The sequence below is a fragment of the Miscanthus floridulus genome, chromosome 5 (genome assembly GCF_019320115.1).
Source record: "Miscanthus floridulus cultivar M001 chromosome 5, ASM1932011v1, whole genome shotgun sequence".
In the NCBI taxonomy this organism is placed as follows: Eukaryota; Viridiplantae; Streptophyta; class Magnoliopsida; order Poales; family Poaceae; genus Miscanthus; species Miscanthus floridulus.
Genome location: NC_089584.1, coordinates 99323449 through 99336572, shown reverse-complemented (window position 1 = coordinate 99336572; position 13124 = coordinate 99323449). Strand labels below are relative to the sequence as shown.

Sequence of the window (13124 nt, the reverse complement as noted above, 5' to 3'; positions counted from 1 at the left end):
TGACGAATGCAGGGCCCAATCCGACTGCTCGCATTCTCGCATGGATTGTATATGTACTCCTGCGACTACATACAGAGATACGTACTACTATACCACTCCGTAGCATATACGTACCGTACTCCTCCTACTAGTGCTCGTTCTCCGCAGTCCGCAGCGTACACAACCACTCCATTTTACTAGACCGTTTTTGAGGTCATCTTAAAGTCGAGAACATCCATCCGCCCATCGCCTCAAATCCAGCGCCGCACCACAAATCCGGGACAAGAATCCATCGCGTCGCGTTGCCGGCCTCGTGCTCCGACTCCCCAGGCCCACTTCTCCTCTGGACTCTGAACTCTGGTCTTCCCACCCCACGCTACTGCGCCGCAGACGCAGACGCAGACGCAGACGCAGACGCAGTGAGCCGAGCCCTCCGGCCGTCGCTTCCGCCACACTGCCACCATTGCTGCCGCCCCCTCCGGGCCCGACGAGACGAGGAAGCCAGGGGAGGGAAGCCGAGGCCTAGCCTACCCTAGCCACGCCCCCGCCCCCTGCGCGCAATGCCGGGGGACCGCTCTCCCACGGCGGAGCACCGGCGGGGGATCCGGCGCCTCCTCCTGCACCCCCGGGGCGAGGCCTCTTCCTCGTCCTCGCCTCCGCCGGCGCCGGAGGAGGGGAGGCGGAAGGGGTTCGCCTTGGCGGCGCTGCGCGGCCTGGGCTGCACGTCGGAGGCGGCGTCGCAGGCGTACGCACCCGGGGCCGGGGAGGCCGCGGCGGCCGCCGTGCGGTCGTCGGCGGACTGGCACGGGCGGCAACGGCGGCGGAGGGGCGGCAAGGACAGGCGGAAGGAGCGTGGCGGCGTCGGGGGCGGGGGAGGAGGCGGAGGCGGGGGCTTCGTCACCGGGGGGATCGACGCCGACGTGTGGTGCGCGCCCGGGATACCCTTCGCCGCGGAGGCGTCCTCGGTGGACTGCGTGGTGGCGCGCCACCAGATGGTTGGGAGGGGCGGCCGCGGCGCCGACGGGGAGAGGTCCCACAGAGACAGAGAGGTGTGTTCACGGCTTCCTCGCTTCTGCTGCCACTTGCTTGCTTCGATCTGTTCCTGCTCAGATTTCGTTCGTTTCGAAAGGGTTTCTTCGTTCACTGTGGCTGGGGGCCGTTCTTTGTTTCAAATATTTCTTTTTCCCCCTTCTGGGATCGTTGCGTGCTTTCTGTCAGGTTCACGGCATTTCTGGTCCCCTTCGAAATTTGGTTAATGCCATTAATCCCCTATTTAATCTTGACAACTGTGATTACGGACGGTCGTCAATATTGTTCAAAGGTCAATGTGATTGGTTCTTTGTTCTCTGGGCGTGTGGATTCTTTTATTTTAATAATTCTATAATGTACGCCATGTTCTGCTGTATTGATGAGCTCTCACCTGAACAGCGGCCGTGCCTGTCCCGGAGGGCGTCCGTGCAGGAGCAGATATCCTCGTCCTTCATGGACTCGCCGCCGCCGCCGCCGCCGCACCTCGACGCCCCCTTCTTCGGCGCGGATCTCATCCCCTCCGGCCGTCTCCGCCGGATGCGCGGGTACCGCCACTCCCCCGGAGGTCTCGAGGAAGAGGTACGGGCATTGCTTACAGACAGACGCTTGCTCTTCGCCTCTCGCCGTCTCGCGCTTGCTTACACACATCAACCGCATCCATTCCGTGCCCCGCCGACTCCAGCGGTTGGTGCGTAGGGCAGGGTCGTTAAGCGCGTGATCATCTGACATGTTTCGGCGTGTGATGCGTGCGTGGAAACTGACTGGTACGCCGTTTGGTAACGCCCTCTGGGCGGCTGGGTGGGGAGTTGGAAGTGGTTGATTTGCTCCTTTCGTGCGCTAAACGTGACGTGAGATGGCGGCCTTCCTAGAGATTGTTAACTCAACCGGTGCCTTAACAGGCACAATCATTACCTGTGGTTGCAGCCGTGACCCGTGGGTGGTATTGTCATGAGCATCTATATTAGGGTGTCAACAATGGAGGTGCGTAGCAGCAGAATTTGATTACACAGAGAGAAGTTTCATAGCCAGATAGATTTAGCTGGTTACTACCGTTGTCCCAAAAAGAATGCAACTCTAGCTTTGTTCTTAGTCCAGCTATTTTAAAAGTTTGACCAAATTTGTAGAAAAGTATGCCATGATGAATCTAATGATACCTACTATTTGGTGTTGTAATTGTTTGGTGATTTTACTTTTTATTATTATAGAAATTTGGTTAAACTTGAGACAGTTTGGCATAGGTCTATGCTGGAGTTACATTCTTTTTTTTTTTGGGGGGGGGGGGGGGGGGGGGGGGGCAAAGGTAGTATTTCACAGCATGTGGGTGCTTCACTGTTCTCCTGTGCCTAAGAGTAGAGGCACATATGCAAATACAGCCATCTAAGCACCTTCAAGATATGTTTTCCTTGTAGAGATAGAGAAGATAAATCTTACTGTTGGTTTGTTTATGTGGAAATATGCTGTTATTTAAATGACTTTTAGAAATGTTTGGCATTGTTCATGCCCTCGGGACCAGTTGATGTCAGGTCAAGGTCCTGCTGATTTTAGTCTTAGGATAACTGCAGTTGATGAAGGAATGAAACCAAGAGAAATGTGGCCATTGAAAGAGACCTCGCAACCATAGTGAGGTTTGATCCTGTACCTTCCAACGCCAATGACAAGTATGAATACTCGATTCTCCATGCTGAGCTGGGCAAAATGGTCACTTATTCTTATTGTGCTCTTGGAGAATGGGGGCAGTAGTGGTGGAACACCTGACAATTACGGCCAATAATATGGCTCGATTCTCTTTTGGCATACTGTTCTGGTGGATCGTACAGTATGTTCAAGGAAGGAACAGGCATGCTGGTTTCAATGGCTGATGGGTGGTGCTAGCAGTTAACCATTTATGATTAGTGCCAAGCCTGCCTTGCTGGACTGAACTATTATTTTCTGTCTGCTTAGGGGGACCGACCCTTCATGCTTTTTATCATTTGCCTGTTGCTTCAGTCATGATCAGATCTGGAGTTGTAGTCATTCCTTCTATGTGGACACCTGCCTAGTGATGGCCCCTACCTAAATCATTCAATACCAAGATCCACAAGCATTGTCGATCTGTACAGGCGCCAATTAACAGATATTGGAACACACTGTTAATCTACTTATGTGTCATTTCCTAACCTGATTAACAGATGCCTATTATAGAGTAGATAGCTGAAAGTGAATTGTTCTACAGTCGCTTTTGCACACTAGCCCTTTTGTGTTCTTTGATGGATCTTGTAGTCTTTTTTCCAAAACAATGTTCTGTGGAGCCATATTTCTTACTGTCTCTGCCTTTGATTGACCATGAGAGCATATTGTAGAGTGGACATAGTACCCTTGACATTGACAAATAAATGTTGCAATAGTTGCAGTTTTCTGGCAAGCACATCATGTGAAATATGTTACTACCATGATAGTATTTGTCGCCAAGCGATGATCTTGAATTCATCCATTCCTCACAGTCTGCACCATAAACATTACCATTTCCTATATATTTCTAGCTATAGGAACCTACTAAGATATAATCTTACAGACTAACTTGAATTGAAAGCATAGATATGAAATTTTCTATCCAGCCATTAAAATATCATGCATATGTTCAGTTGGCTGGTTTATGCCACTCTTGAACTTCACTCTGCACTTTATACAAATGAAAGTCATCTTTGGTTGCAGTGAAGAGTATAATGCGTGGTCACTCTTTCTACAATGTTCACTAGCTAAAGTAGATAATAATGATGTAATCTGCTTCTTAGACATCATATCCAGCTGTCAACCCCAGCAGTTTCTTATTCCTCGTTTTTCCTTGTATTTGCAGATAATGATGTTTCAGACAAGAGTGTTACTGGGAGGAATGAACATGTACGATCGCTACCAGGATTGGCGCCTTGACGTTGATAACATGACATACGAGGTATGTACCCCCTTATGTTGTATCTATGTGTGACCACTGCCATCAGTCGATGATCAGACACTTTGCTTTGCAGGAGTTGCTCGAGCTTGGAGACAAAATTGGATACGTCAACACAGGGTTACGCGAGGACGAGATTACTCGCAACCTTAGGAAGGTCAAGCACCCATCCTTTAGTTCTTTCCGGTTCGCAACAGAAATGGAAAGGAAATGCAGTATTTGCCAAGTATGCCCATACCTCCATTTCTCTAAACTTGATTCCATGGATCTTTATGCTAGCACCCTGTCGTTCAATCTTAAAACTAGTCTGATTTATACTGTACTTTGCAGGAAGAATTTGAAGCAAATGAAGAGATGGGAAGGCTAGACTGTGGCCATAGCTACCATGTGTACTGCATCAAGCAGTGGCTCTCTCAGAAGAACACTTGCCCAGTTTGCAAGACTGCCGTTAGCAAGAATTGAAATCCAAACTCCAGGCACGCTGCCGGTGGATCTGGGTGGAATCAGCAAATTCTGTTGTCTATATATATTATTGTGTAAACACAAGCCATTCGTTGCATCTTGCAGAAAGAAAATGCCATGTTTTGGTCATTTCTGATACCCTTTTACCTAGGGTGATTAGGAAAAGGTTTTGCAGTAACAGTTAGGACGAGCCTTTGCTTTCATAATGTATCTAGGCTCTGTTTGGATTCTATCGTCTTAATCTTAGCTCTGAAGGTTCTACACAGGTGGTCTAAAGTGATGTCTAAAATTTAGTTTAACTTCACAAAAGATCATTAATTCATTAAATTATACAAGTATACCAAAATGGTATAAAGTATAGTTGGCTGCTGAACTTTAGACTGGATGAGCCTCAATGGGCCGATAAGCCTCATCGTTACATCTGGAATGGGCCGATAAGCCTGTGTTTCTCTATAGCGACTCCATTGAGAAACATCGCTGCACGCCTGCACCGCGAGTGCTGATATCATGTCATGATGAAAACAACCGGAAACGATGCATAGGAGGTCAAATCATTTTCATTTTCACATTTTTTCTTAAAAAGGAAATCGATACGATATTGTCGGAAACGAATACGGCGCCAATATTCAGGTAATTTCGAAAACAATAGTAGTCGATCGAAAAACACATCGATAACGATATCCTTAGAAACGATAAACACACTAAACCGTAGTGTAAGGAAAATGGACCATTGGCCCATTTACTTTGAATTTTGGTGTTTGATGACCAACACAACCAAATTGGACTAATGAATTTGCACGTGTTTGTGTTGTAGTTCAATAGGGTGCAATAAACATAACTTGGACGAAGACGACGTGATGATTCGATGATCAACACCTCAAGCAAGACCTTTGAAGCACAAGAGAAGACCCAAAAGATCAAGCCAAGTCCAAGCATGAAGATTGGAACCAAGCCGTACGCAAGATCGCGAAGAAACGAGCTCGCAGAGGCGACCGAACGCTGGACCAGACGCTGGCGGCAACCCACCGGACGCAGGGCATCAGCGTCCGATCGAGTACAGAGAGGTTCCAGGCGCGCGAAACTACGACCGGACGCGTCCGGTGGCAGGCGACCGGACGCTGGCAGCATCCGATCAGTGGTTCGCGGCTGCAACGGTCTGGACGACCGGACGCGTCTGGTCAGGACGATTCAGCGTCCGGTCAGTAGCAGAATTGCGGGAGTTCGACCCCAACGGCTACTTTTTCAGTGGGGCTTATAAATACAACCCCCAACCGGCCATTTGAGTAGGGTGAAGCTGAGGAAATATACCAAGGGTGTTGAAACACTATTTTAGTGATCTCTAGTTGCATAGTGCTTAGTGTTTCATTAGGTGATTAGCGTAGGTGCTTTGCGAAGTGCTTAGGTTGATTAGACCACCGCTTATGCGCTTGCTCTAGGTTTAGGCTTAGTGTTTACTGAGGTTTACATACCTCTTACCACCCGGTGCTTGCGAGCACCATTGTTGTACATCGAAGGGGCTTGAAGTCTTGCGAGATCACACCAACCGTGTTTGTGGTGTGGCCGCCACCGTGTATTGGAGAGAACAAGGCCCGTGGCGTTTCGATCGGAAGCTTGATAGTGAAGACGGCGGAGAACATCCGGGAGAGGCCTGCCGGAAGGTACGTAAGAGACCCACTTGCGCGTGGGGAAGGCCCGAGGCTATCCACGGAGTTACCCGACCGGGAGCTTGGCCCTTGCGAGTGATTCCTTGCAAGGGGCTCCAACGAGGACTAGGGGGAATCTTGCGCGCTTCTCGATACCTCGGTAAAAATACCGGAGTCGTCGACGGGAGTTTGTATATCTCTACCTTGCTCTTTAGCTTCCGCATTTACATTGATTACTTTACTACATTTGCGGTAGAGATAGCAACACACTAGCAAAACCGTAGTTGCATATTTAGATAGTTTATCTTTTGCATAGGTTTTGCTAAGGTTAGAAAAAGAGGCCATAGTTTAGAGTTAGAATTTTAAGTTGCCTAATTCACCCCCCCTCTTAGGTGTCACGGTCCCTTCAATTGGTATCAGAGCCAGTTGGCTCATATTTTGACCCTTGGCTTAACCGCCATTGAGCCGACACGATTGTAGAGTGGTTGGGATGGATACCGCTAGGCCTCCACAATTTGACGGCACCAACTTCCCATACTATAAAGCTAGAATGGCTTGCCACCTTGAGGCGGTTGATTTAGGTGTATGGAGAGTCACTCGTGACGGGATGAAACCCATTAAGAATCTTGAAAAGCCCACAAAGAGTGATGAAAAAGAAATGCGTTTCAATGCTAGAGCTAAGAATTGCTTGTTTGAATCTTTTAGCATGGATGTGTTTAACCAAGTGTTCATCTTAAATACGGCACATGAAATTTAGTTAAAACTCCAAGAGCTCCATGACGGCACAAGTAATGTCCATGAGCAAAAACATTGTCTAGCCAAGCAAAATTATGATTCCTTTGCTATGAATGATGATGAGCTTGTTCGTGATATGTACTCTCGATTGAATCTAATCATCAATGAGCTCCATTCAATAGGACTATTAAAGCTAGATGATGTGGACATCGTGAGGAAGATCATCTCCGTTCTACCATAAAAGAAATATGCAAGCATCATCACCATCCTTCACAACATGGAGAACTTGAGCACCATGACCCCGGGCATAGCTATTGGCAAGCTAGTGGCATTTAAAATGTCACGTAAGATGGGGCAAGAAGAAGCTTATTCATCAAGCAAAGGCAAAGCTCTCGCTTATAGCGAGAAGAAAAAGATGAAGGGCAAGAAAGTTGAGTCAAGCTCAAGCTCAAGCTCCTCAAGTGAAGAAGAGGATGATGATGATGATGAAGATTCAAGTGATGATGATCAATCTTCCTCCTCCACCTCCGACCTTGATGAAGAATCAATCAAATTAATCAACAAGGTGGAGAAGATGATCTAAAGGCTCAATGTCAAGGGTGTGCCCATCCAAATTCAAGACCTCGTTTTCACTAATCAAAGAAACGAGCAAAGAAAGAAAGGATGCTATGGATGCAGCGAGTTGGGGCACTTTGTGGAAGTTTGTCCAAACAAGCCCACACCCAAGGCAAAGAAGAAGGCGTGCAAGAACAAAGCCCTCACATCAATAAGGTCATGGGATGATTCCTCAAGTGAAGAAAATCATCATAAGAGGCGAGGGCGCAAGCACTCATCATCAAGCTCTTCTCGCGTGTGCCTTATGGCACGAGGTAATGAAAGCTCATCCTCTAGTGAGAGCGATAGTGATGATGATTTGCCTTCTTATAATACAATTGTGCAACAAAATCTTAAATATGCTAAAGTGTAACACCCAGGTGTTACGATCTCGTTTAGTGCCGCATTTAGGCCTAATAAAAGTGACCGAAACAAGTCTGTCAGATTTTAAAATTTTAAATTATGTTTAAAATATCCGCTAGCGATTCTAACAATTAAATAGTGAATGGCTTGTTCTGTTGGATTGAGCACGAAAACAATTTTTGTTACGAAATAAAAATTGGAAGTTAATCGGGTTAAAAACTTGAAATGAAATAGAAATAAAAATGCGACTGTCGCTGGCCACTCGTCCCACCTGCCTCGCGGGTACGACGATGTCGTTTTCCCTGCTCTGAATCGATTACCCGAGTTACTCGCGTCGCGCCACGCTGTCCCAGATCTGGCATTGTTTGTCTTCCTTTGTTGTCTCATCGCGTTGCCGGCCGCGTCACTGTGGCAGTTGACCATGCGCAGCGCGCAGGAACACATTTATGGAGCTGTCTACGCTGACCGAGCGCGCTCAGGCCCTCACCTTTTGTTCTGTGCCTGTCTGTCGCTGTCTACCTTCATTTTCTATATTTCTCCTACGCCGGGCCGTCCGTGCTGCTGCAGGCACTTTTCTTCCTTGCTTCTTCGCCTACCCACTGCGCTTGGAGTTTGGGCGTCCATTTCCTCGTCTGTAAGCCTGCGCTCGGCCGCGTTGCTGCACCCAGCCATGGCTGCGCTAGGCCGCCTGGAGCCGGGGAGTCCTCCTGCCAGCGCGCGCCCCTTGGCCCCACGTCGTCCCACCATAGCGCCCCACGCTGGGGCCGGCTCTTTTCCACGCGCGTGCGCGCCCTCGGTCGGCGCCGCCGCTCCTTCCTTCCTCCGGTCGCCCGCGTCCCTTGCCCTCTGTGCTGCCTCTCTCGTGCCACGCACCGGTGCTCCTGAGCTGCCTGGCCGAGCAACCGCCTGGGTCGCATCCGCGCACCTCTCGCGCCGAGCTCCGCAGCACCACGCCGCCATCCGTGCACGCCCTCAATCCCGCACCGACCCTGCTGTTCCACCGTGCTGCCCTCTGCCTCCACTACAGGGCCATCCGGCCATACCATCCTGCTGCCGTTGCCGCCTTGTGCTCCCGTCACCGCAGCGCCTCGCCGATGCCCGTGCCCCTCCCCACGTGACCATGCGCGAGCGCCGCTGCACCAGGTCGCCCCGTTGCTGTCCGTGTGCGGCTCTGCATCATCCTCGCCACGACGTCCGTCGTCGTCTAAGACCCCATCTCTTGCGAACGCGTGTGCACACTCGTGGCCTCGTGCTGGCCCGCAGCTCCTGTGGCGCTGCCCGTCCGCGCCAATACGACTTCGCCGCGCATAGCTCACTGCGGGCTTCCTCTGCGCCGCTCCGTCGTCCGTGGCCACGCCGCCGCCCTTCACCGCGCACGTGGCCAGCCCGTTCCACGCTGCCTCCACCCGAACCAGTTCGCGCGCGGCATTTGTGGTAACTCCCTGATGCTTCCCCTCTTTCCATTGGTGTACCCGTAGCTCTGGTTCACCGTGGCGTCCGCGCCACTTCCTTGGGGCGGACGGCCATGGTCGCTGTCATGGCTATGTCCGTGACTAGCTCGGCTCGGAGCACCTCCACGCCTTACGCGCCTTGTAGCGGCTCCGCCTCAACCTACCTATGCCCCGCATGTGCGCCGTTGGGGTGGAACCAGGCCCGATGCCTCGCCGTCGCCCGCGTCGTGCGCCACCGCCCCTGCTCTCCTCTGCCACGCGTGGCCGAGCCGCCACAGGGCTTTGCTGGTGGCATCGTTTGCGCCCACTTGTGCGTGTGCGACCCCCGCATAGCCCCTGCACCACCGTATCGCCGCAGGGCTTTCCCTAGCCAGGCTTGGCCGTCGAGCAGCCACCGCACGCCGGCGTGCTCTACTCTAGGAGGCTCGGGGACTGGGGAATGGCGAAGATAGGATAACGTAGGGGCTAAATCGTATAGATGGTGAGACGGATACATAGTGTTAATAGTTGGAACGTGATTTACAAATAGAAAAGGGTCCTCTTTGCAAAATGGACAGCGCGCCTGTGTTTTCCCCTGGGCCGGCCTGCGTTGCTGGGCTGCGGCCGCCTGCCCCTGGGCCCGCTGGCCGCGTGCCTCGCCTGGGCTGCTCTTGCGCTGCTGGGCCGTGCGTGCTGTCCCGCGCCTGGGCCGGCCAGTGGCCGTCGCTGCTGGGCCGACCGGAGGCCTATGCGCCTGGGCCGCCGGTTGCGCTCGCCAGCTGGGCTGGCTTGGTACCGCCGGTCTCCTCTGGGCCGTTGGTGCCTGCTGGTTCCTTTGATTTTCTAAAAACAAGTAGCTAATTTAGTTCGGGAATAAAAGTGTAAAATCAAAATACATTTGCGTAGTTGTCCAAAAATTATGAAACTAATTTTGTTAGTCTCCTAAAATCATGATTTACCTATTAGTATATTTTGTTCACATAGTTCGATGATATTTTTGGAAGCCATATAATTAATCTAAGATATTTAATATTGAAAAATATAAACTTGTAGGAACTTTCGTGACAAATTGGTTATAGTATTAGATCTGAAATATTTACAGTAGGTTCCTAGCAATATTAGCTGCTCACCATAATTTTGTAGCTCTAGAATAATTAGTTGCTAGATAAATAATAATGTCCTATTGCGAATAAAGAAACACCGTTGGTTTATATAACTAAAAGAATTGTTAAGAAATAATGCCTTGTTCGACAACATGGATACGTAGCTAAGTACGGTCGTCGTTAGAACTAGCCCGTTAACTTGAGAGGCGTAAAACGTATTTATACAAGTCACGATTGCGGTCAATTAATTATATCTTTGCATGGCATTACATTGCATATCATAATAGGGACGTCGGTGGATCACGGAGTCGTTAGGAGTTGCTGGAGGAATGGTGCTTTTGGAGATCATGTCGCCATGATGGAAAGCTAACTTCTGATTATATTTTTCCCGAGCAAGCCCCGATGCATAACCCCTACTTTTCTGCGGTTTAAATTATATATGTGCATTAAGTTTTAAGGAGTTGAATGAAACCCACTTGCATATATATCTTTATCCTATGAGTCTTACTAGTATGACTGGATCGTGTAGATTGCTATGCTATAGGACTCCGGTAGAAGTCGAGTGATTGCCTGTCACTCGCGAGAGATAGGAAATATATTATTGGATTACTATCACTTGAAAAATATGAAAATGGTGACCGGACAGGGATATGGTTTGGGTATTGGTGGGTGTAAGAAGTTGTGTCGCCGCGGAGGCAGGTCATAGCTTGGTTACACCGTTTCTCTTTGTCTGGTCGATTAAGGACCGATCGTGCATATGACTCTAGGCAGATCACAGACTTATTATCCCGAGCACATACTTGTGTATGGGCGCTTGGAAAGCTTGTTGCTCTCTTATCGTGGATCCGGCTCTTTCTGGACCGACTGTCAGGGTTTGTTTTTGGTGGAGGAGGTCCTTGCACCGCGCTGAGTCCGGGACTCAGTGGCGGGGGCTTGGAGTCCCAGTTTGGACGGGGACCTGGACACCCAGGATAGGAGAGTGATGGGTTGGTCCTACTTGTGCCCGGGGTACAAGCGGGGCGTGTTTTTTCGTGGTACCCAGCTGGGGGCATTGATTCGCGAATCGCCGGGCTACCCGGTACGGCTTGTCTACGGTTTAGCATCGTAGTAAGAATTGAAAGATGAAAGATGGACAAAGGAAATCTGATTGCTTACCACCTGCTTGAAAGTAGCACATGTGCTTACATAGAATGGTTAGTTAATGAACCAATGCGGCTATTATTAAAAATCAAATATAAGGACGCACGCTTAGTAATGCTTTCTGCAAATGCAACCCACAAACCAGATAGTCTTGCATATCCTTGGAGTCTTTTCTTTTCTCCTGCCGGGTAAGTCTTGCTGAGTACAATTGAGTACTCAGGGTTTTATTCCCCCCTGTTGCAGGTGACAGGTGGACGCTTGAGCTGACCTTTGTGTGTGGATTCCTGCTGGTGGGCTCAGAGAGGATTTCCTTTACGCTGCGATCGTAGTTGTTATTTATAACCCTCACCAAATGCTTTTATAAATGAAAGTTCATAATCTGTTGTCGTAGTGTATATATCAAAACTTCATCATGTCGTTAATAGATGTTTATTTCCATTGTAACTCTATTCACATGTTTCTATTCTGCTGTTCAAGTAAATTGTTTATAACTCTGATAATATGATTTCATTCCGCTGTCATATTAATAAATATTATACTCTGATGTTGTATTAAAAGTGATGTAAGAAATGGTTATGAATGATGTAAGCTTTATTCTCTCATTTGTGATCCTGATGGCAAAAAACATGGATTTTTGGGTTCTCCCCTGGGGTGTGCCCGACGGAATCGAGTAATTTAGTGTTCTCCCTTGAGTGCGTAGTGTCTAATGGAAGACATGCACTCCTGTGAGGCATTAAATTAGGCAGTTCTGCCACAGGTGGTATCAGAGCATAAATGAGGAAATAAAGCTTCGAAAACCTTTTCTAAACTAAAATTTGACAACCCATTGTTGCAAAAAGTTAGGGCGTTTGTATGCGAAGTTATATAAGTAGCCCTATTACTATGGTTATGTATCCAGGATAGATGGCACTTTACTGACTTAGATAGGATTAATCAAGTTTCTGCAGGTACACTAACTCGAGCATAGTTCGATAGTATCGACTAGTTACAGGGAGAGAACGATGTGCCAAAAATCTGAGAACGGTTGCCCTATATGTGGCAACAGTGAAAGGACGTATAGGATGTGCATTCATGCATATCCTGCCTGTGCATTGTAGTACTCATATTGCTGGTAGGTACGCTATGCATAGGTGTCACGCGTGTCGTATTGTGCATGAATGACTCGTTCCTATTCTAGAGTAGGTCTGCACTATGGCTTCGTGTTTCGCGTTCACCCGTGGTTCGTGCCGGTCATGACCCACGTCTCCCCATACCCCTTTCTGCACTCTTGTCGGACCCTTGCCCTGCAGTCGTACTAGTCAGTAATGGCATCGCACGTCGCTCGCCTCGAACTCATGGAATTTGGTCGATCCGCCATAGTGATCTCGCGTGGGAACCCTAGTGAACCGCGCCAGGACCACTGAATGCTCTGCCTTTTTAAGTAGAGCCTAGCTTGGTCGTTGGTACCACCACTCGGCGCACTTTAGCTCGCTTAGCTTTTCCTTTGAGCCAACTTTTCGCTCAGCCTTCCTTGCAACCACTGCCAAAGATGGCAGGAGCCTGGGTTAGTACCTACTGCATGAACATTGAGGGTTTTCCCAGAATCTTGCATGTCACCCTGCAAAAGCTTGGAGTCAATGATCGCCCCGAGTATGAGGGCCATGAGTATGAGGAGCATGGCACTGAGCGGTATGAGGTTACCGTCTACATTGGGAAGAGTGAGGAGTTCCCCGACCTCACT

At 49.2% G+C, this 13124-nt stretch overlaps 1 protein-coding gene across 1 annotated transcript; it reads left to right on the top strand.

Moving 5' to 3' along the window:
* Positions 1–214: 214 nt before the first annotated feature.
* LOC136452748 (uncharacterized) lies at positions 215–4657 on the top strand. Its single transcript, XM_066453348.1, has 5 exons — positions 215–1028; positions 1408–1587; positions 3842–3937; positions 4011–4160; positions 4265–4657. The coding sequence occupies exons 1-5, from the start codon at positions 540–542 to the stop codon at positions 4394–4396; spliced, it is 1047 nt and encodes a 348-aa protein (XP_066309445.1). The 5' UTR covers positions 215–539; the 3' UTR covers positions 4397–4657.
* Positions 4658–13124: the final 8467 nt, after the last annotated feature.

Bases quoted from the DNA above. Each gene is read 5' to 3' on its own strand.
- LOC136452748 (XM_066453348.1), top strand. From the start codon at position 540: ATGCCGGGGGACCGCTCTCCCACGGCGGAGCACCGGCGGGGGATCCGG. The intron at 1,588-3,841 runs GTACGGGCATTG...TTGTATTTGCAG, and splicing joins CCGGAGGTCTCGAGGAAGAG to ATAATGATGTTTCAGACAAG. The intron at 4,161-4,264 runs GTATGCCCATAC...TGTACTTTGCAG, and splicing joins GGAAATGCAGTATTTGCCAA to GAAGAATTTGAAGCAAATGA.